Below are 23,245 nucleotides of genomic sequence, written 5' to 3' on the forward strand. Positions count from 1 at the left end.
CTTGCTCCTCCATGAGATTCCTGCAGCCAAGGGAAGAGCCTGTGCCCAAGCTTTCCAGAGATCACTCATAGCCTTCCCCAGTGGATGAGGGCATGCTTCCTAAAAGCCACAGTCTGACTCTTCGCTCTGTTGACGTTGGCCAGGACACAACCCTATCTTTAGACAAATGAACTTGGCCTCTCCTCCATCTGTTGCTCAACGTGGAAAAAGACTCCTGAGTCTGGATTTCCCAGCAGTCTGGCCAGTGAGGGAGGAATGCTTACTCCTGAACGTGAACTCATGGATGGATGAGGCTCTTCTTGGGCCAGGAGCTGGGTAGCAGCTAGGGAGGAGAACTCACCATACCATGGCGGGGGTGGTAGGTGGGGAACAGGAGAGCTGCCTCTGTTTATGGGTGGATAAACAAGGCTTGGAGCCTCAGGGTCACAGCTCAGTAGCAGTTCAGCTGGACTCTGGCTCCCAGGGTTCCTCTGGGGTCTGTCCGGCCTATCTTTGTGCTGCTTTGGTTGGCTGACTCCGTAGCCAGGGGCGGCTCGGGCTGGTGGAAGGCAGACGCCGTGAGTGTGCGTGTGTCTTTGCTGGCTAGCACCTGGCCCCCGGGAGCTGGGAGGGAGCCCCCGCTCACAGTCTCCTGACTGCACTGCCTCCCTCATTCCACACCAGAACTGAGTCACAGCCTGGCAGCTGTGTTCTCACAGGAGATGGGCAACCCCAGGCGAGGGTGGTTTCCCAGCACACGCTCTTGTGGATACAAGTTTGTGTGTACTCCCTGTCGGGTGCCAATCTACGCCCTCGGCTTCCATCGCTCATTTCAATCTTAGCACTGCCCTGTGAGGCTTTTTATCTAAAACTACTCTCTAGGCCAAAGCCCGGAGAGGCGGAGTAACTTGCCCATCACACAGTAAAGGAGTAACAGGACAGGATTTGGGTCCCATTTTGATGGAACTTCAATGTGCTAGCTCCAAATTTAGGACTGTGTGTTTAGTGTGGTGCCATACACCTTTAATTCCAGCACTCGGGGGGCAGAGGCAGGGGGATCTCTGGGAACTCAAGACCAGCCTGGTCTGCTTAGCAAATTCCAAGCTAGCCTGGATGACATAGTGAGACTTCTAAAGAAGAAAATATGCGGGGCTGGAGCGATGGCTCAGTGGTTAAGAGCACTGACTGCTCTTGCAGAGGATCTGGGTTCAATTCCCAGCACCCACATGGCAGCTCACAACTGTCTTTAGCTCTCGTTCCAAGGGACCTGATACCCGTGGCAAAACACCAATGCACATTAAATGAAAATTTAAAAAAAAAAAGAAAAAATATTCAGGACCACTTGGGGAAAAAAAAAAGACAAAAGGATTTAACAGAAATGAGTAGTGTGAGGTTAGAGGGAAGAAAAGAAAAAATAGCAACAGAAGAACGAAGTGGGCGGGGTGTTTTAGTCACAGAGAGTCATGGGAAAAAAATGAAGAGCCTTGAGTTCTAGCTGCCAGGAAGGGAAGAGTGGGGCTGCCCTACGCTAACGGGTTTCTAGGCTGGATTAACGGAGGTGTCCCCATGAAACACAGAGAGGGGTGTTCCCATACCGGCCCACTAGACCCAGCTAGGCCGAAGGACTCTTTGCCCCTGTAGCAGAAACAAGCCTCTGGGGTGTTGAGAGGGGTCCCCAGCAGAGACACCAGGGTGCAGAGGAGAAGGAGGCCTCCCTGCTCCAGACTTGACCTGTCTGGAGCATGGTCACCCGTCGGGATAGGCCCCTCAGAGCTGCAGGCCAGGATAGGAGCGTGTCCCAGAGCCCAGCACTCTGGGCAGGGGATCTCAGGAATGCTAGCTTCCGATAGGAGGGGCCGTGATTAAGGGCATCAGCAGTTGACTCTGTACAACCAATGTGGCGAGTCATGGCCCACTGGATGGATGTGGCTCGTGGGTCAGGCATCTCAGACAGGGCGGCTGACTCAGGGTTCAGTGTTCCCGGAGCCTGAGAGGCCATTCTGAGTCAGATGACCATGTGCGACAGCCTTCGTGTGTTCCCGAATGATCTCCCGTATCTCTGTTAGCTCACCTCTCTCTCCACAAGTCTCATGCAGCGCAGCTGTCTTTGAACCTGATATGTAACTGAGGATGACCTTGAACCCTTTATCTTCCTGTCTCTGCCTCCTGCTCCCAGTGCTAAGATTAAAGGCATGGGTCACTACATTCCATTCCTTCTGTATTTTCTCAGCCACTCTGCAAAGTCAGTCTTGGGGACTGAAGAGGGGGGATCAAGTAGCTGACCTACCTCAGGGCACATGGCAGTAGTGGTAGGGGTGGACACCCATGGCACTCGGGGGAGGGGGGACGACATGTTCCGAGCGCCTGCCAAGCAGCCCAGGTGACCTGGCTCTCTGCTTTCCCACAGGGTTTCCCAGGAGACATTGGCCCCCCAGGGGACAATGGTCCTGAAGGCCTCAAGGTGAGTCCATTCCCACCTAAGGTCCTTGGCTGAAGAAATCCCAGCGCGCACGTTGGCTGCCCGGCTGGAGAGTCCTGCCAACATAAGGTGGAGGTCCTGCCTCTGAGACCCTTTCTGTTCTCTTTCCCCAGGGTAAGCCTGGAGCCCGAGGCCTGCCTGGACCGCCTGGGCAGCCGGGACCTGAGGTGAGATGCTCTTGTCCCCTCCCCTGTCCCTCTTTGTCTTTTCTACCCTGTCCCAGCACCCAGCTGGCTCTGTCCAAGGTACCAAAGCTTTGACTGGGGCCGGGGCCATGTCAGACTCATCACCAGAGCATCTGTTCCATTACAACCGTGCCTGTGACTCTTCTCTAGCCTAGTGGGACAAGCGACTTCCTTCCACACCTGTCACCGTTTATCATGTTGATATGGGAGGATAGGAAGTGTCGGTCCCTTTTTCCAAGCAGGTCCTTGGAGACCCAGGGAGGGAAATGATTGCCAGGCCGCATGTTAATAGGAGGTAGGGCCTTGACTAGAACTCAGGTGTGCCTCAGCCCAGAGTCCCTGCTCAGATCCTGGGTTATTTCTCAGATATGCACCTGGGAGACACGAGGGCATCATGGGAATGCCACGCCTTACCTAACTGGGATGTCAGCAGAGTTCCCCTGTACCTGGTCGGGGAGGAGCTGGCCTCAGGCCTACTGGGCCTTCCACAGGCAGCCTGGCTTTTGCTTGCACGTGAGCCTTGCTTGGCATCTTGGTGCACAGCCCTGGGAGAATGAGCAACCAGGAGCAGGCCTCTGCTGACACGCTCCTTTCTCTGAGCTGGGTGTGGGTCTGGCAGCGTTCCAGTGCTGGCTCTCGGAGCCACTGCATGGGGTTGCTTTCCTGGAAGCTGGAGATACTTGCTCCAGGGTTGCTCTGAGGGGCCTGTGGTCAGGCCCCGGCTGCCAGAAGGGTCAGCCTGGAGGCTGTTGTGACCTGCGGAGGGCTGGAGAATCATGGTCAGGAACAGGAATGGAAGGGAGAGAAGAGCGAGACCATTGCACATTTCCCTCCTGATAGCACAAGTTCTCCAGGAATCCCATTTAATTTTCTCCTTTGTCTTTCTTCTTTCCTTGGGTCCTCCTACTCCAGGGAGATGAAGGACCCACGGGGCCACCAGGAGTCCCAGGCTTGGAGGTGAGTGTTGCTGGCCAGGAGGAAGTAGGGCTTCTTGGAGCTGAGCCAGTGGGGACAGGAAGGACAACATCTGGCTAGTGGTCTGGAGAGCAGCCAGCAGGGAGGCCTCCGGCCAGCCAGAGGACACAAGAAGTGGCCTAAGAAGAGAGACTGAAGGCGTGTGTTGGTGGCCTTAACTACCTGCTTGACCGTGTTGGATTCCATGTGGCTGTTTCCTCGTGGATTTTCCCAGGGGCCACTCACCTTGCTCAGTTCTATCAAGGAGGAACAACAGAGGCTTCGAGAGTGGAAGGCCCAGCCCTGGGTCCCATAGCTAGGATGTGGGCTGGCTGCCCAGAGCCTAGTGCACATTCTCTCCCCGGCTTCCAGCTGCCTTGCAGAAGACCTGCCCACCTGTACCCCAGCGACGGTGTGGAGCAGCAAGCAGTCCACGAGCCTTCTGATGCCAGTGTCTCTTTACACTCAGAAAGGATGAGACACCCAAGAGTGTTTGCTAGTGTGGGTCATCTCGTATTGTGAATATGTGAATAATTCAAACCAGCACACTCCACATGTGTTCATTAAGTCAGTGGAAATTAGTGATAAGCCTGTTCTCATAAGCAGAAATCTTTTTTTTTTTGGTCCCAAATCACTATATTTTCTGAAGCAAAGCATGGACAAGTGTGGCATTGCTTTCCCATTGTTGCAAACCTCTTGGATGTCGGTCACTCTGGTGAAGTCAGCTGGGTTCTCACTTCTGTATCTGCGTCAGTCTTTGGTGACGCCATGTGTCACACAGTCTCCGAAAACTCCACCACATCCCTGAGAGAAGCGATGAAGGCAGGTGACATCTCATGGCTGCTGTGAAGCGCTTCCCCACCTGACCCTCCCAAAGGGATGCTGGGACCTCAGAGTTCTCTGACCGTGTTTGGAAGACTGCAAACTGGAAGTCGGCATGACCCTGTGCCCAAGCGCTCCGCCCAACCTCTCCTTGTCCTCTCCCATAAAAAGCAGGGGTCACTGTCCCTATTTACGACAGCTCAGCCCAGGGATCGAGGAAGCAATGCTGGGGCCACTTAGCTGGAGACCATCTTTGAATTTCTTTGTCTGGATGCCCGTGACGTTGGATCTCTACATCACTGTCCATTCCAGAGCATAGTACCTCCCTGTGCTGGACTTCTAGAGTTCTCCAGGGTCCCTCATCTCACTGTCCCTGGTAACCCCTTTCATGTGCCTCTCTGTTGCAGGGCCAGCCTGGAAGGAAGGGATTTCCTGGGAGGCCTGGCCTGGATGGCTCAAAGGTGAGGAGATGGGCAAGACTGGGATGGGGGTGGAGGAGGAGGGCATGGGTCTGACCTAGACGGACGGCCTGGGGACAAGCCCTGAATCTCACGGCTAGTGAAAGGGGAGGAAAAGGTCCGTCTCCATCTCAGAGTATCGGTAACAGAAGAGAGAAAAGGAAGTAGACATAGGCGAAGTGTCCACCAGAGGGGGATTGTTCAAGTCATGGGATACAGTCCAGACACCCTGGGGCAGGCTGGAAACAGGAGATGAGCAGGGGTGGTACCTGCCTTCTTCCTCTACTGAGCGGAGGCAAGAGACTGGCAGTGCTTAGCTGGAGTCGAAGGAGATTATCCTCTCTGGGCCTCCATGTAGCCCCTGGTGCACAATAAATAAGTATTGTGTTTGTTAATGGGCCTTTTTTTTTTATGATCAAAACAAGAACTGACCCTGTAAGGAAGTGGGCTACTTTTCTTATCTCAGGGACAAGATATCCGGCAGAAAACTAGTTAAGGGAATGTCTTGGTTAGGATCACTACTGCTGTGATGAAACACCATCACCAAAAGTCACTGTTCATCACTGAAGGAAGTCAGGACAGGAACTCAAACCGGGCAGGAACCTGGAGGCAGGAGCTGATGCAGAGGCCGTGGAGGAATGCTGCTTACTGGCTTGCTCTTTGTGCCTTGCTCAGCCTGCTTTCTTTGAGAATCTAGGGCCACCAGCCCAGGGGTGGCCCCACACACAATGGGCTGGGCCCTTCTATATCAATCACTAATTGAGAAAATGCCCTAGAGGCCTTCCTGCAGCCTGATCTTGTGGAGGCGTTTTCTCAATCCATGGCCCCCCTTTCAGAGGACTCTAGCCTGGGTCAAGTTGACATAAAGCACAAGGAAGAGGGGTTTATGACGGCTGTCAGTTTAAGAAGGTACAGGCCACCATGGCAGAAAGGTGTGATGGAGTTCGTGGTGGCCAGACAATGTAGCTGGGCCTCTTCACATCTGGCCAGAGCAGGAAACAGAAAGCGGGGGATGGTGGCTGTCTCCCTTTTATTCACTTGGATCCCCAGCCCCTGGGATGGTGCTTCCCACATTCAGAGTGAATCTTCATGTGTCAGTTAAACCTCCCTAGAAATGCCACCATAGACACACTCGTGTGTTTGTATTCCCATTTCACATCCACCCGGGCTGATAGTGAAGACTGATCATCATTTCCAGGGAAGGCTCTGACAATGTTGGGCTAAATCTATGAATGGGTTGGAAAAAGGAGGGTAGGAAACAGTCCGAGGATCCCTTGAGCCCTGGTGATAACCTCCCTCCAAAGAAATGAATGGCCATGGGCCTGGCCTGGCCCTGCCAGCATTTGTAAGAATGACATCTGGGGAGGAACCGAGGGGAGGACGAGACTATGGCCAGGACATAGGAGCTCCATTTTCCATCCAAGCTCCTGTCCCTGTGATCATGTGTCCTGCCCTCCGAGGACTTGCCACTAGTTAGGTTTCTATGGTGGAAGGTGACACATCTGGGCAGATTCATCCCAGGGTATCTGTTGATCACTGATCCACTCATGTACTACAGAGAGAGAGAGAGAGAGAGAGAGAGAGAGAGAGAGAGAGAGATCGTGGCTGCTGTGGCCACCTACGGAGTAAGATCTGTCCAGCAGCGATCACACCTGCCAGGCAAAGCCATGCCAGGCCACCAAGTGCTAAAAGCTGGGAGGCTGAGCCCAGCACAGAGACGAGACAAGACTGTTTGTGCTGGTGGCAAAGCTTGGGAGGGTGGAGGTTCAGCTTCTTAATCATCTTTACCTGCAATTCCCAGCTCTCCCTGCAGTGGGCAGCCTGCATGGAAATGGGCCATAGTCAGGCAGACCAAGGTCCCAATACTAGCCCTCCTTCTAGCTGCCTCTGTGACCTTACACAGTCCTTCCATCCCTCCGGACCTTAGTTCCCACCCTAACAAAATCAGTTAGGTTGTTTGAAGTCCCAAAGGAGTCAGGATTGCTCAGAGAGTGATGACTATAGTATTGGGGAGTGTCAGGATGCTGGGGGACCTTGCTCAGAGAGAGTGGATGGCTGTAGTATTGGGGAGCACTCTTTGGTTGCTGCTAGCCATTTGGATTCTTCTTCTTCAAGGCCAAAGTCTGGAGATGGGATTTCTGGTTCATTTTCACCAATGATACTTAAGGCCACGTGGCCCTCAGGACTCCCTCAAGGGTTTTCAGTGTCCCACCTCCTGTCCTGACTTACCCTCTTCTGTGTTCCTTTTCCAGGGAGAACCAGGGGATCCTGGACGGCCAGGGCCTGTGGGTGAACAGGTATGTCAGTGATGGTGTCTACACTGTGGAGCACTCATCTGTTCCAGGGCCATTGCTAGGCTGTCACTCAGTCCTCAGGCTGGTAACGTCCCAGGGCCAGGCCTGTCACACACTTTCAAAGAAGGGAGGTCCCTGAACAACACGGTCCTTTCCTAAGGCCTGACTCTTGAATGTAATTTTTGGTTGGTGTATTTGCTCAAGGGGTTAATGTGATCTCACCTCCTAGAACTGGGGTTAAACCAGAGAATTCCCCCAAATGACTGTGTTCACTTAGCTAGAGAAATAGATCCACTTTCTAGAGGTTTGAGGTCCAGGCTTCCCCAAGTTGTAAAGAAGATGAAACTCAAACCCATGGCTCTGGATAGTGGGAAGCAGGAACAAGGTCTGAAGAAGGAGGGTTGCCACTAGTCAGTGAAAGCAAGTTTGAGGCTCATCACCCTCTTCTCCCGGTTAGAGAAGCATTTCTGGGTGCTGTGAGGATGGCCACCTTGGGGCCTCCCTCCAGACCTCAGTGCCTCCTTCAGGCTTGGCTTCAGAGCACAGAGGTAGAGTTGGGGAGATATTTTCCACTCCTGTAAATGAGAATCCTCCAGGAGCCTGGGGAAGGGCTTCCTCACACGTGGGGGAGAGAGTACCGGGGGCTCAGAAGGATTCAGTTGTGCCCAGCAGTGCCCTCCATGGCATGAGACTCACGCGAGGCAGGCTTCCTCACAAGGCCCGTGACATCTGTTGAGAGAAAGATAGGAATTAAAGTGTGGGGGAGGGAGGTCAACATGTTTGAAATCTTTCCAGTGCCATTCGAGCACATTCTGTGGGAAGCCGGGAGCTTGGGAAGGCTGCTGCTGCTTCGAAGTATTTACTGACTGGAAAAAAAAATCACAAATTCAAGTTCATAGTTATGCTGATGGTCAGCCCTGGGGAAATAGATACTTAGAACCCTAGACCATTAGGACACCGGGATCCTTGGAAATCATTGTCTCCAGGGCCCTGATCATTTTCTGTGCTGAACTAATGAAGCCCGTGAATCCCCTTCTTTGAGTAGATTTAAGTGCACAAAGTCTAAAGGGAAAGATTCAAAGGCAACCAGTTACACCAAGATACATACAGAAAATGTGTTCAGATGTGGCATACGTGTGTCTGCTTCTCAATTAATACACCCAACGATGATACCTAACAGTGACCTCCATGTTCAAGTGTAATGATGTTTTGAGATCTGTGTAGGATAGATTGTAATGACATGTAACCAGATGGACAGTCAGACGTGTTAGATGCTACTGGGCTGGTTGCATGCACTAGTATTTAAAGAAAAACACAACATGTTGATGAGAGGGTGATTTATATAAAAGTTGTGAATTTTTCTGTTCAAGTTCCTGGACCCTTTGCATTCCCTGCTTAGAGGCTTATAGAGACCTCCGGATCCTGGGTTAAGAAACCCTGCGTTCTGGCCCACATTGACAGTTTGGGTCACAAACTTGGGGGAGGAAAAATGAGATCAACAATGTGTTCAAAAGGGGTCGTGGCGGAGCTGGGGCCAAGAGGGGGTAGACAGCCTGCCCGGGATGGTCCTGGCTCACTGGGACAGCGGAGCCCCCCAGCTGTGGGTCCCTTGTCAGCTGCAAACTGCAGCAGGAGGGAAAGGCATCTGGGCTGAGACTCAGCACTGGCTCCTGCATTGGCCGTGGGCATGCAACAACACCAGCCCCTCTCCATGTGGCCACAGCAGACGGGTGGGCATTTCCTGTTCCTGGCAGAACCACAGGCTCCCCAGGAGAGATCCCCCAAGCTCACACCACAGGCCCTGCTTGTAATCACAGTAACAGCTTCATTTATTGCTCACCCATGAGGTAGCAGGCTCTTTGCCAAGTGCTAGACACAAGCGTCTGCAGTCCCTCAACAGCCGCGAGCCAGGAGCTGTTAGGACTCCCATTTTGCAAATGAGAAAACTGAGGCCCTAAGAAATTAAGTAGCTTGTCCAAGATCTCATAGGCAGTAGCGTAACTCAGAACTGACATGGACTCTTAAGAGACTCTGGGATCCCAAGTGCTACCTAGACAGAGTGGAAAATCCTTTGATCCCCAGAACCCTTGCATTTATCCACCAAATGAGCACAGGCTGCTTGCCAGGCCCTGTCCTAGGTTCTGGGGACAAGGTGTGAGTCTCCAGGGACAATGAGCATATCAGCACCTACCCAGAGTGATGGTCCAGCTGAGGGCACATGGCGTCTGATTCTCAGAAGCAAGCAGCCTCCATGGCCAGCAGAACGCTGTGAGAAGGAGGGGAGATGCCACCATGTCTTTCCAGCTAGAGAGGAGCAGGATGTGCTCCTGACTTTCAAAGCTGCTTCTCTGCTCCCCTTGTCAGGTGGAAGCCCCGAGCCTCTGAGACTACTTCTCTTCAGTTGACATACTGCCAGTCCAAACCCCTCTGCACAGGAGAGCATACCGTGGGGCCCTAGAGGGCATGTGAGCAGGCGCTTGCTGAGTGGTTCTTATCCACTCAGATCCCGTTTGAGTTCTGATTGAAGATTTATGTCTTCTAGGTCCTGACAAATAATACATTTAAAGTGGCCATGAAATTCCTTTCTCCAGACCCATCAGGCAGGTCCCTTTCCATAGAGCCACGCTTATTCCCTTCCCTGACACTGTTTAAATGTCGGGCAGCTTTGCTCCTTGGTAGGAAGTTCAGGTGATCTCTTAACCCTGTGCCCCTTGAAAAGCATCCGGGTCTTGAACAGTCAGAGCTATCAGGAGATTGGAGGGGCCTTTATGGTTGCCAGTCCCATAGATACATGAAGGCAGACCAATTTGTTCAGGGTCCATAAGCCTGGAGTTTGGATAAGAGTGACACACAGAGTTCCATACGCAGGACTAGGCACACAGCAAGCCCTCCGTACATGGATCCATCGTTATCAATGTCACTGTCACCTTAGAAATGTCCCAGTTTATTTGTTTTAATGATTGTTTGGTTTTGATGTGGCCTGTCTGTCCTGGTACTTGCTATACAGCTTAGGCTGGGCCCGAACTTGGGATTATGCTCCAGTCTCAGCTTCTCCAGTACTAGGATTACAGGCATGAGCTGTCGTGCCCATGTTTTGTTTAGTTGTTGCAAAAGTATCCTCCATGACATACTATCTGTGAGCCCATGTCTCACACTGTAACCCCCTCATATCGCGTCTGAAAGAGTCTCTGTCCAGAGAGAGGTCAGGAGGCCATCCTGTGGGTGGCGATGGTGTGGGTCCACTCTGTCATGTGCATCCTTTGGGGGTCCCCAGTAAGGAATCTGGAGGTGCAATCGCCACCTCTCTCTACCCGCTCGGCTGCCGCCACAAGACATTTATGGCCCCCGGGAGCTCGCCACTTACAGCTGTTGTTGGGGAAGGGAAACTGGGCTTGGTGAACTGAGCAGTGCCTCTCCCCTCCCAGCTCCCTGGCAGGTAGCCTGGCTCCCCAGCTTATTGAGCACAGGACCTCTGAGCTGTTAACAGCTCCAGGTCTCGCCTCGCTTTGCTCAGAAGTTCAGCACAGGGAACAGATTTTATAGGACAAACCCACCCATCCCCATATGTCCTAATTCTCTGGGAAATGCTTGGCTGTGCATCTGGCATCTCCCAAACTTACTACGTCCTTCCGACCCACACAGGAGCCCTCTGAGCATGTGTCTCCACAGAGGGGAGGTGGGTTCGAGCAAGGTTTTGTGCTACCTCCTTGGGGACTCTTGGCTGTTCACCTGCCCTAGGCATATGCATTCTTACATGCTCAGCATGACAGCGGGACCACTAAGAAGAGCCTTTGGAGCCCGGAGTTAAACAGTAGAGTTAAAAAGATCCAAAGGAGTTGTGTGTGTGTGTGTGTGTCTGCTTGCATGTTTATATGTCTCTCTGTGTGTATATCTGTGTATGTGCATGTCTCTGTGTATCTGTGTATGTTTGTGTGCATATGTGTATATGTCTTTATATGTGTGTCTATATATATATATGTGTGTGTGTATTTGTGTGTATGTGTGTGTGTGAATATGTCTTTGTGCATGTGTGTACATTTCTTTGTATGTACACATTTATGTGTATCTGTGTGTGTCATTGTGTGTATGGGTCTGGTGTGTGTGTGTGAGTGTATGTGTCTTTGTATATGAATGTCTATGTGCATCTGGGTGTGTTTGTGTGTGTGTGTGTGTGTGTGTGTTTATGTCTGTGTGTCTGACCGCATGTGCTTTCAGCAAAGGGAAGCCCTTCAGTAGAAACCCCCACTTCCCAAATTCCACCCTGTCTCTGGTGCAGACTGTTAGGGTATTTATGTCTCAGTCAACAAGTTTGTTTCTGAAACAGCCCCAGAGCCCCCAAAGATGGAGACAGATGGCCTCTTCCCTGCTCATCCCCCCACTCCCGTTCTCCAAGTGTGTAGGGATCCCAGCCTGCTTCTGGCACGGGAAGAATGCTCGGCTCCCAGGGTTGCTGGCAGCCGCCCCACCGCTTGGCTCTCAAATCTGAACCATCTGGCGGAGCGGCGGGGAGAAGCAGCCCAGAGGCTGTGCTCTTCCATGGCAGTCCCAGCCGTACAGTCACCGGGCGGGATGGGGGTGGAGGCTGAGGGTGGGGGCTGGGTGCGGGAGGGCTGGGCTGCAGAGGAGAGAAAATCTTGAACACTCAGCATGCCCCCAGATTCACTAGTTTTTCCTGATGTGTTCTCCCCAGGGACTTATGGGATTCATTGGTCTGATCGGGGAGCCTGGAATCGTGGGGGAGAAGGTAAGTGAGCGAGATGGAGGCAGACCCTCAGAGCTTGTATTTTTCGATCAGGATAAGGGGTCGATGGACCAGTGGGCTGCGGATATTGCACCACCTCCCTCTGGTTCTGGCATCCCTTGCTCTCCAAGAGCCTACGTCCCTGTCCCCCAGAGCTCTTGTCTTCACCCATAAGCACAACCAGACCTCGGTGTTGCAGTCAGTTGATGTGTGTGCCCGGGGCTGCCTACTGGCAGTACCCAGTGCTGGTAGCAGTGGTTGGTGTAATTCTTCAGTGGACTGTGCCTCAGGTCCCTCCATAGCCCCTGGAAGCTCCATCTTACAGAAGAGGTCATTGAGAGACCAGCAGAAACGGTGGCTGGCCCAAGGCCACCCAGCTTGTAAGTGGCAGAGCTGGGATTAGAACCAGGCCTGTCACTGAAGGCCACGCTTTGCCGACTAAACCCCTCAGCCAAGCAGTCGTCTGTGGTTTCCCCTGTCTCCTCGGGCTTCCTAGCTTTGCAGACTCAAGTGTCTCCCTCTTCCTCACCTCCTAGACCCCCTGGTCTCCACCTTCCTCCCTCTGCTCCTCCTCATCCCTGGACACTATTCTCAAGTAGGTAACCATTCACCACAAGTTGCAGAGTTTCTACGGGAGCTCCCAGGAGCCCTTCCCCCACTGTCCCCGTGCTAACAGCTTATGTAACCACCACACAGCATCAAAGCCAACTCTGGTCCTATTGCTCAGGTTTCTCATGTCCTTCCTCACCTGTGGACCCTTGTTTTGGGCAGGTCCCCTCTTCTCATGCCTATCCACCCATGTCCTTTCTGCCTGGGTCACTTGCTAGGGGTCCTTTGAAGGGAATCTCCTGCTTCCTTCATTACCAACTAGTCACATCCCCTGTGACCGTGTCTAGCTAAGTACCCCCAACCCTGCCACCCCTCCCTGCTCCGGGATGCATCTTTCTAGGGTTCCCCATCTCCCTGCTCCGGGATGCATCTTTTCTAGGGCTCCCCATCATCTCCCCGCCATACCGGGTGTTTTGCATTACGGGAATTGATCTGTTTCCTGTCCTCATGGCATACTTGGGGGCTTGGTACATAGTAGTGTCAGCACACAGTGGAGGCTTAATTAATTTTCACCCGAAGAAGAGGAAACGGCCTCGCAGAAATCAAGACAAGATGGTTGCGCCTTGCCCGCTGCCTCCGACTTCCCGACCTGTTTGAATCGATCTAGAGGACATAAGTGATGTGTGACCATCTGGTGTGCCGTGGGGGAGGGAGGCAGAGAGAAAGAAAGGCGGTTATGGCTGTCTCTGCCTCAGCAAGCCCAGCCCAGGGGGTGCCAGGCCTAATGAGAGCCACATGATAGGGGCCAGGATCAAAGGAGTGATGCAATTATTGCATCCTTCATCAGGACCATCCTGGCCCAGGGATGTGCCCTATGCTGCCTTGGCAGAGGAGGCTGGGATTTCCTGCCCCTGAAACTTACTTACCTGACAGTGTGACTGAGCTGGGCATGATTCCATAGGCCACTGTCAAGTTCCTACCTCCCTTTGAGTCCCTGCCCGCAGAGTCCCTGAACCCCAGAGCCCTAGCCATGACCTGTGTGCCTTGCTGTGTCTCCACCACAGGGAGACCGTGGAGTGATGGGACCCCCAGGCGCACCTGGACCCAAGGGGTCGATGGTAAGGAGTAAGTCTGCATCCTCTCCCCTCTCCTGGCGTAGCCTCAGGTGACAGTTCTGTTCCCTTCACATACCACATGCTCCAGACACCCAGGATGCCTGGCTTTCTGAATCCCTGGCTAGGCGTGACTTTTGACCTCCTTGTCCTGGGTTCAAGTTGATCCCCTGTCACAGGGCTCAAGGGGGTATGGTGCCTTCCTCGACTGACTCCTCATTTTTCTTCATCCTTGGCAGGGCCATCCTGGAACGCCAGGTGGTATTGGGAGCCCTGGAGAGCCTGGATCCCGGGTAAATAAAACTCTCATGTCTCCTAAGCACAAACACATGGAGTCCAGACCTCAAGTCTCAGACCTGGGTGGACACCCAGCCCCTGGGCCCTGGCTGGGGTTCCAGGCAAATCCTGCAGTTTTCCCTGAGCCCACATTTTGTTGAGGTGAAATCGAGAGCATGTTGTGACAGTATTGACGGGACATTGTGGGCTGAGGTTCTGTACAGGGCAGCATGGGAAGCTCAAGAGCAGCTTGGTCATGTCCTTCCTGCTCTTAACCTGTCACTCAGTTCTGTCAAGACAGTGAATAATCTCCACAGGTGCTGACCTGGGGACACAGATGTCAATGAGGCAGACATGTAGCCACCACCCATAGCATGTGCCAAGCACCGGGTGCCTGTATCCTTTCCCATGGTCCTTTGAGCCAGTGGAAAGGTGACCCTGAACAGAGCCACTCTCTGGGGTCACAGTCGCGTGTGTTTTGTTTTTTTTCCCCCCTGCTCATGAAAGAGAACAGCCACATCTGGCTGGAGATTTGGAACTGGGACTGTGGTGGAAAGGAGCATGAGGCAGAGGATGGTTTTCAGTCCAAGAGTCCAGCCTCCGTCCTGTGTTCAGAGCTGAAGCCTGAGCCCAGGAGGGCTTAGGGTCTGCCATCAAGTTCTTTCTTCTGGTCCTGGGGAGATGGCTCCTGTGGTGGGGAGCTTGCTGTGTAAACACCAGGACTTGAGTTTGGATTCTCAGCATCTGTGTAGAAAGCTAGGTGTGGTGGTGAACATCTGTACCATCTCCCAAGTCTTAGCAAGGTGGAGACAGGAGGATCCTGGGGCCTTGCTGACCGGCCAGTCCAGCTGAATTGGCAAGCTCCAGATTCCTGTCTTAGAAATAAATAGATGGGGCATGCTAGAGAAGGACATCCAGAATTGAACTCTGGCTTCCACATGTACACACACACACACACACACACACACACACACACACACACACACACACACGTCTTTGTGCACCTTCATACCTGAGGCCTCCTCTGCCTCAGTTTCCCCCATCAGCCAGCATCATGCTGCCCTCACCAGCATGGTAAGAACCAGCTGGTATTTTGTGTGCTGTCATGCGTGAGCACCTCATAGATGGCACCAGCTACTACTGGTGAGACGCAATGCTTGCCACAGCCATGGCATCTACCATTGAAGTGCCATTTCTGCTAATTGTGCCCATCTGATGAGCATTTTCCAGTTATATTAACATCCTCACTCTGAACTCTGAGCCCAGTCCCAGCCCCATAACTAGGTGTGGGGAGGCAGGTGGGTAGGACCCGGGACCCACTGAAGACCCTAGATGGTCCTATAGGGGTGAAGGACTTTGCTCATTTTCATGCTGTAGATGAGGACACTGAGGTTCACTTGTGCCAAGTCCGCCTTCTTACTGTGCAAGGCTGGGGTCCCCCCACTGGCTCTGCTGATGGGTCAGGCTGCGTGCTGGCCCTCACCTCAAGCCCCAGAGGTGGCAGACTGGGTCCGTGGAGGACAGCAGCTATGTCTGCGCCTCAGGACTGTGGGAGCAGCAAAATGGGGCTGGGCTGCTCACTGGGATCCAGAGGAGATAAGGCTGCCCCTCTCTGGAAGGGCCTCTGCCTCCGTCATAGGGTCTAGATGCTGGCACAGATGGTTCTCTGTGCTTAGACTAGGTCAGGCCAGAGAGTCTTAAACCTCTCCCACGCATGACTCCTCACCCAAGAAACGTTTATGCAAGGCTGGGTATATAGGTATATGAAATAGCTCTACAGGTCAAATGCCTGCTGATAATATGCCATACAGAAATCCCCTCTGAAGCAGCTCTTTGGTACCTGAATCATTTCACCATTTGTTAAGTATGAAAGCAAGCTCGCATACCCCTGAGATGGCAGCGCCCGTTAACTTTTGCATGGAGGATTACATCTTGGCTGACTATCTGATACTGCTGGACCTCAGGCAGCCTCGCTGGTTTTCAGAGTTGATTGGCAGATGTTTTAAATTTAATCATCAATGCTGAAAATTCTGCTTTGCATAAATACATAATAAAGAATGACATAAGTGTGTTTGGGGCCATTCAGAAATTGCTGGAAGTGCTGTTCTAATTCCAAGCCAAAATTCACTGAATGATTTTTTTTTTTAATGGAACTCAAGTCAGCAAAGCAATTTTTAAAATCAAACATTCTAATACAATCTAAAGATATGCTAATTTGATACTTGTGTGCTGAGCACGGTGGTAGGAAAATATTTAAAGTCTTTGTTTTCCTTTATTGAAGTAGTCTATTTCTGCAAGGGCAGTAAGAACAGTTCCGAACAGGTCGTCATCTCAGAGCCGAGCCCAGGCATCGCAGGCAGCTTTTCCTGGGGATGCATGGTGTGATGGCATGTGTAGTGTGAAGTGTGTGTGTGTTGTGTGGTCATAGCCAAGGCCACAGTGAAGTCACACAATGCACAGCCAAAAATATCTCTGACTCACAATGTGTTTGATTTTAAATTAATTTTTGGGTTTGTTTTATACATCCAGAAACCTCTGTCTGCTGCCAATTACTTTCTCAGCCTCCATGTTCAATTATATGGCCCCCTACGGGCTCTCAGTTTAAGAGACTGAATGAGGCTGGTCTTTAACTGGTGGCAGTCCTCCTGCCTCAACCACCCTAATGCTTGGATTGTAGGTGTGAACCCCTGTACCTAGCTCAGTCCCCGCCCCTTGTCCTCTGCCTCTCCCCCTTTCTGTCCCTGCCCTGACCCAACAGATTCCTCTTGCTCCTTCCCCAAGGCTCTTGGTGCCTGGGGTAGTGGGCACCTACCCAGGGCTGTGTGTGCTGTTAGGTGAGGATGAGGGACGAACTTGAGTCCCCCTTGAGAAGAGGAGAGCCACAGGGATTAGAGGAGATGCTTGTCCTCTCATTGCTGGTTGAAAATGGTTTGTCCATTTCATGGCCCCTGCTCACCCAGGCACCTCAGACACTAGCCAGGCTCAGGGTTGCCACTTGTCGGGAGCTTCTTCCAGCAGGCCAGAGTGCCTACTTCCGGTTCACACCTGCAATCCAAACATTAGGGTGGTTGAGGCAGGACCGCCACCAGTTAAGGACCAGCCTCATTCAGTCTCTTAAGTAGGCTGCTGGCTCCCCTACCCCACCATCACGCTCAAGCCCTGAAAAGGCTTCTAAGTGCCCTCTCCTCCCCACAGGGCCCTCCAGGATCTCGAGGCCCGCCAGGCATGAGGGGAGCCAAGGGGCGCCGGGTAAGTGAGGACGCTTCTGCTCCTTGTCGCCTGCCCCACTCTGAGCCCAGTGGTCTCTGCAGCACTGGCCAGGGGCCGGGCACATCCAGAGGCTGACGCTGGAAGTCGAGCCCGAGCCAGCCCTTTTCCCAGCCTGTGTCCAAGCCTCACACCTGGCTGGCTGTCCAGAGGGCGTAAACCACTGTACCCAGCTCAGTCCGGACATCCGTCCCTCCACTCTTTCAGCCATCATTCCTACTGCGTGAGCAACCACCGGAGGCAGACACCTGGGACAAGAGGGCAGGCCTAAGCCCTGCCTGGCCTTGTGACACAGACATAGGTCTCTCTCTCTCTCTCTCTCTCTCTCTCTCTCTCTCTCTCTCACACACACACACACACACACACACACACACACACACACACACACACACACACACACACACAGTCTTACAACCAAAGCTAGCCTCTAAGGGTAGTGGGGAACCATAGAGGTTTACGACCCAAGCTGGTCTGAGTTTACAGTAGCCAAGGGGATTCACCGATGCATCGTGCTGTCTGTCACATTAGACTAACACGTTTGACCCTCACTCAGCATTACCCTACCAGGGAAGTGCTGTTTCCCTCAGAAAATGCCGACACAGACAGGTTATGACACTTGCCTCAGGCTGCACAGCTGGAAAGTGGCAGAGCTGAGATTTGAACCCGAGAACCTGCCTCTTTGGCATCCTGAGTTTAGTCTCCTTTACAGTTATAAGGGGTGAGTGGAATGGTTTATCTACTGGTGTGTAGGTGTCAGGGCATGTGGCCTCTTTGTGGAGAGGAAACAAGGTGGTGTAGGCTGCCCAGGCCTGTTCCCAAGTGCCATGTGGGGTTTTGATATCATTTTCCTCTTGGCTGTGTCTAGTTTTAAGACATCCCCTGAACTACATGGCCTGAGCCGCCATCCTGTGATGGGGAAGATGGGACATTGCTCTGGCTGCTGGGGTCCTTCCCAGTACCCATACCTTCTGAGCCTCTTAAGTGAGACAAGGCCTAAGGGCTTCTGGGTGCCCGCCACTGAGAAAGCTGACCTAGCTGCGGGGTGAACTGTGGAGGCCTAGGCGCTCCACGCTGCTAAAAAGTGAGCTGTTCCCACACCCAGCATGCAAACACATCCCGCTTGAGGAAAGCCGGGTTCCCATTGGAGTATTCAGGACTAGGAGAGACATGTGAGGGCCAGAGCCGTCTTCTATGAGGTTTGGCAGTAGTTGAAACCTGGGGGACCAGACTTGAGATAGGGGACCTAGAGAGACGCCCATTGCACCTGTGGAATCTAAGCTCTGGCCAAGCCTGTTGAGTTCCTGGACTGTCCTGTGTCCTCTGGAAGGCTTTTTACTCCCTGGGTCTCAGTTTCCCCACAGGTGCCATGGGATGGGCATGGGAGATCTGCAAGACCACGCAGGCTTTTCTGTCCATGTGTAGGGTGCACGTTCTTTGGTGGGAGGGTCTGGAGACAGCAGTGGCCCATTAGCATCCCACAAAAGAACAAAAGCACCCGGTCAGACCATGAGTGGGGCAAGTCTCTTGCCTTCCCAGTTTGTGGCTGTGCAATCTTAGGCTAGTCTCTCTACCTCTCTGAGGCTTTTCCCATCTGTTGAGGCGGGGAGTTCCTACTGAAGGGCTCTTGGGATTTGGAGTGTCCGGTGCTATGTCTGAGCTCTCAGAGTAAGGCTCTTCTCCTAGGGTGTCAGACAGCTGACGTCCCCCTCCACAGCCTCTGCTTCCCCCTCTGTAAAATGGGCCAGCAACAGAGCTGGCCTGGTTGGGTTTGCAGACTCGGTCACTTCCCAAGAGCTTTGGCCCCAGAGCAGCCACAGAAGCTGGGTTCCCCTCCCTCTCCGGTTGCCCTTTCTCAGGACGTTGTGGTATGCTGGCTTTTCTGCCCCTGAGACTGACCTAGCTTGCTGAAGGGTAACCCCAGGGTGGCCTTCTGATGTGACCTGTAGGACCATCATGTGGCTCTGGTGGAGACCCTAGCCTGCCTGCCACAGGAGGGCCTGCCCAGAGCACAAGGGAAGGAGGGTAGCTGGGGGACCTTCGGGACAGGCTGCCATATCCCTGCACGACAGCTGAACACCTGAGGTGGCTGGTAGCCAGTCTCTTCCCTCCTCCAGACAGGAGAGATACGGTTCCTCTTTCTCCACAGCTCAACCCTGGCGTCTAGACCTTGTCCTCTCTCATGCTCCACACCATGTCCAGCCTTCCTGAAGGCAAGCCCAGAGATCCTGGCTAGATACCTCCTGTGACAGGGAGTTCACCCCCATCCAGATGAACAGTGACAGACAGTGGGGGGCGGGATTAACAGGCACCTGGTTGGCTTGGTTCCAATTCTGGCTCTCCCCTTACCTGTTGAGCACAGGCAGCTTCACTTCCATACCAGGCCCCTGTCCTTATTTCTTTCTCAGTGACTGCGTCTGCTGCTATGGACACCAGGTTACATCCTTTCTCGTAGAAAGGCTCCGATCCCAGGCAGGGTGGTCAGTGTGCTGCGTGACTCAGGTCTCGGAGCCTCCACTCCAAAGCCCTTCCAAGGAGGTGTGAGCTTGTGCCACACACAGTCCCAAACCAGGAGCCTCTCTCACGCCCCACCCCTGCCTGCCCTTCCCCTCCCCAGAACTGGGTCATGAGCTAGGGAAGGAGTAGGAAGCAGTAAGCTAAGACCTGGTGTGGGAACGTGGCCACGGGTTTCTCTGCCTCAGCATTCAGTCTCCACATCTGTGAAGCAGAGTGGCTGGTGGCAACCACTCAGGACACTTTAGACAGAATGAGCCAGACATCCATCGCTTGCAGGGTCGCTAGCTGACTCTCCCAGGCAGGCTGTGACCTCTAAAGAGCCACCTAGGCCATTGCAGGAATGACCTACCTCGGGCTGTGTGTGGGAGGGGAGGAACAGGGAAAGCCAACAGCGAGAGGCATTCTCCCCCTCCTGGTTCACAGCCCAAGGGAGACCCCTGCCGTCCAGTCCACTGAGCTAGAGTCCTCTTCCTTTTCCAGGGCCCCGAGGACCTGATGGACCAGCTGGGGAGCAGGGGTCTAAGGGCCTGAAGGTACAGACCTCCCCTGGCTTTTCCCTCCAACACCTGGCCCCCCGAAGTAGCAGAGAGGCCCAGAATGACTCGGGATGTGTTCCCAGCAACTCATGTTGTCCCTATCCAGCCTCCTGTAGCCCAGAGAAATGAAAGTCAAAAAAGGCCATTCAGGGCTTCACCTACGCTCTCTGCTGTTCCCTTCAGTGGGAAAGGCCCTTGGTTCTTACCCCAGCACCTCTGTGGTGACTGTGGCAGGCGCCCCCTTGTCAGCCCCCTCGTCAAATCTTAAGTATGCCCACAGGCAGTGTGTGGAGGAGGACATCTGGCCTCTGGGGTTCCCTCCTCTCTGAAAGTGTCCTCACGAACCCCTCTCCCACCTCTCCATGCTCTGCTTTCCACAGGGCCGTTCGGGACCTCGGGGCAGACCTGGCCAGCCGGGACAGCAGGTATGTGAGGCCCCACCCGTAAGAGGTCCCTTGTCCCTGCTGTGACCCACGCCTCTGATGATGTCCATTGTGCTTGCAGGGTGCAGCTGGTGAGCGAGGCCACTCAGGCGCAAGAGGCTTCCTTGTAAGTCGTGTCCGTTCTGGAAATCCTTGACATGGGACTTTGGGGCAGATGGGGAAAGATGACCGATGAGTTGTTTTGACCCTTATGGGGATGCGCAGGTGCCCTGCAGCCCTGTCTCATCTATAAGCATGGAATGAGAACCCGGATACACCACGGGACTAGCCTGAGGTCACGGGGATGGGCTTGGTGGAGAAGCTCTAAGAGGTTGAGGTCTCCTGTGTTTTTCCACAGGGCATCCCTGGTCCCTCAGGCCCTCCAGGTGCGAAGGGTCTCCCAGGAGAACCGGTAAGTGTCTCTTCCCCTCTCTCTGGTACCTCTGCCCGGGAAGTTTTGTCAGTCTGACTGTAGCAGGGACTGTTGGCCAGCTAGACCGATGAGGAGGTGGGGGAAAGACAGGGCTAGGTATGGCCGGCAAGGATGGAGAGCTTGGCCCTGAGTTCTAGGGTGAGTCTTGGCTTGCTTGACCTCTGGGTCCTTTACTAATGAGGATAACTGACTCGCACTTGCCACAAGATTGTGAAGAGGGCCCGAGAAATGTACAGAGGGAGCGTTTAGCATCCTGAAAGACAGAAGGAAGGTGGAGGGAGAAGGCTTTGTGAAGGATGGGGAAAGGACAAGGGGAGACATTGACGCACGGCTGGTCCTTCAGAAGATGTCCCAAGGGATGGGTTTGGGGAGGCAGAGGTGCTAAGCATCCCCAGGGAGGCTGCAGGGAGCCAGACAGCTGGAGACCCAGGAAGAGCCTTTGAACTCTGGATGGTCAGGGGTAGGTGGGGGTGGTTAGGGGAGGACAGAACAGGAGAGGACTTAGGGAGTAAAGTTCTGAAGCTGTGCATTATAGTGAAGGGGGTGCAGCCCTGCTGGGGTACAGTTGGATGCAGAGGAGATTCTGGAGATGGGTGAAGAGGAGCTGTATATGGTTAAAGGTAGGGTTTGTGAGTCTTCTCTTTCAGTCACCATGCCAGTCTGTGTGACCCAGCCTCCCCATTGCTCCCCACATAGGGCAACCTAACTGTCTGTGTGTCTGTCTGTCTCCAGGGCTCTCAGGGACCTCAGGGGCCAGTTGGTCCTCCAGGAGAGATGGGACCCAAGGTGAGTGCCAAGGAGCCCTGGTTTGTCCTTTATTGCCACTGGGACATTGCAGCCCTCCTAGTTAGCAGTCCTGCCTCTTGCCTGATCCCTGTCCTGGTTTACGGAGATGGTCAGGCTGCTGCTGCAGAGTGAAGGCCCTAGAGATGATACATCTGTGCAGGGCATGGGATGAGGGGCTGGGAGCCTGCCTCACAGCACCTGGTGGGATACAGAACCGTCCTGGGTGTCTTCCCTACTTCCTGCCTTGCTTAAGACTGCATCCTGGTACAGAATCCTGAACAAAGACCCAGCCTGCTGAGGGTCCCCTTTTCACCTCCACCACGGCCCGGTGTCAGGAAAAAAGTGGGAGAGGCCAAGCCTGCCCCATGATTGGCTCTTCCTCCCCATAACCTCCTGTGGATCATGGGTTTTCCTTGTATGTCTGCCAAGGGCTCCTGTGTGGTAAACCGCATTCGTGGGCAGGCAGAGGGTCCAGCGGCTGCCAGGTAGTGTGAGGCTCTGCCAACCTGCACCCAAACCCCTGGTTTTGCCAGGACCCAGAAGCTGCTGCCTAACTCCACTGCTGCGCCCCCCTGTTGTGTGCCCTGAGCACGTCCCTTGTTCTTTCTGAGCCTTTGCTTGCCTGAAGCCAGGGCCCAGCCCTTGCTCCAAGAGAGACCAGTGGCTTTTTCTTGCAGGGGCCGCCGGGTGCAGTGGGAGAACCTGGCCTTCCCGGGGACTCCGGGATGAAGGTGAGACAAGATGAAAGATGGGAAAATGATGTGTTGACATCAGTTCCAAGCTGGCAGCCTGGTCCCCTCCCTGGAGGAGAAACAGGCCTTTCTTGTGCTTGGGATAATGGGGTCTCTGTCCTGGCTAGGGAGAGGCCACAGTAGAGTCCCCAACCAGCTCAGAGCCCCTGCACTGTCCCCTGCCTGGCTGTGTTTTCTCTGGCACCTGTCTTGGTCCCTCATTGGGACGTTGGCCCCTCCTGGTCTCCATGATACTATCAGAACTTCAGCACAGGTGACCGTGTTACCTGTGAGGACACAGGTGCCTATTGATACCGGTCCCCGGAAGTTCCCATCCCATCCCCCTTCTGTTGGAGGACCCTGTTTACCCTGCAGACCTGAGAGCCTAGGAGCCATGCCGGCTGGCCAAGGGTATAAAAGCCAGGCCCAGGGGCAGCTGCCAGGAGACTACGGGATTGGAAGCAGATCATTCCTGTCCTGTGGCCCAGTGTCTGGCCACTCTAAGAGAGCTGAACCAGGCCTGGAGCTCCCAGCCTTGGATCAGCTCAGTCTCATTTTCCCCAGGTGATAAAGAAAGCCACCTCCATATGAAGTGTGTGGGACTGGTTTGTTCCAGTCAGAGCTGGGCTGGGTCGCCAAGCTCTACTTCCTAGGGTCCAGACACCAGTAGGAGCATGTGTTCTCATCTCCAAATGAGGGGGGTTCTC

At 53.7% G+C, this 23,245-nt stretch overlaps 1 protein-coding gene across 1 annotated transcript in view; it reads left to right on the plus strand.

The window, feature by feature from the left end:
• Col27a1 (collagen type XXVII alpha 1 chain) overlaps positions 1-23,245 on the plus strand; it is a 118,994-nt gene that overhangs the window by 65,314 nt on the left and 30,435 nt on the right. Inside the window, 16 exon segments of the mRNA XM_028892657.2 lie at positions 2,387-2,440; positions 2,572-2,625; positions 3,556-3,600; positions 4,827-4,880; positions 7,130-7,174; positions 11,862-11,915; positions 13,526-13,579; positions 13,813-13,866; positions 17,045-17,098; position 17,549; positions 20,111-20,163; positions 20,547-20,591; positions 20,671-20,715; positions 20,947-21,000; positions 21,754-21,807; positions 22,485-22,538. Of these exon segments, the coding sequence (XP_028748490.1) occupies positions 2,387-2,440; positions 2,572-2,625; positions 3,556-3,600; positions 4,827-4,880; positions 7,130-7,174; positions 11,862-11,915; positions 13,526-13,579; positions 13,813-13,866; positions 17,045-17,098; position 17,549; positions 20,111-20,163; positions 20,547-20,591; positions 20,671-20,715; positions 20,947-21,000; positions 21,754-21,807; positions 22,485-22,538 (774 nt within the window).

The sequence above is a fragment of the Peromyscus leucopus genome, chromosome 2 (genome assembly GCF_004664715.2).
Source record: "Peromyscus leucopus breed LL Stock chromosome 2, UCI_PerLeu_2.1, whole genome shotgun sequence".
NCBI lineage: Eukaryota > Metazoa > Chordata > Mammalia > Rodentia > Cricetidae > Peromyscus > Peromyscus leucopus.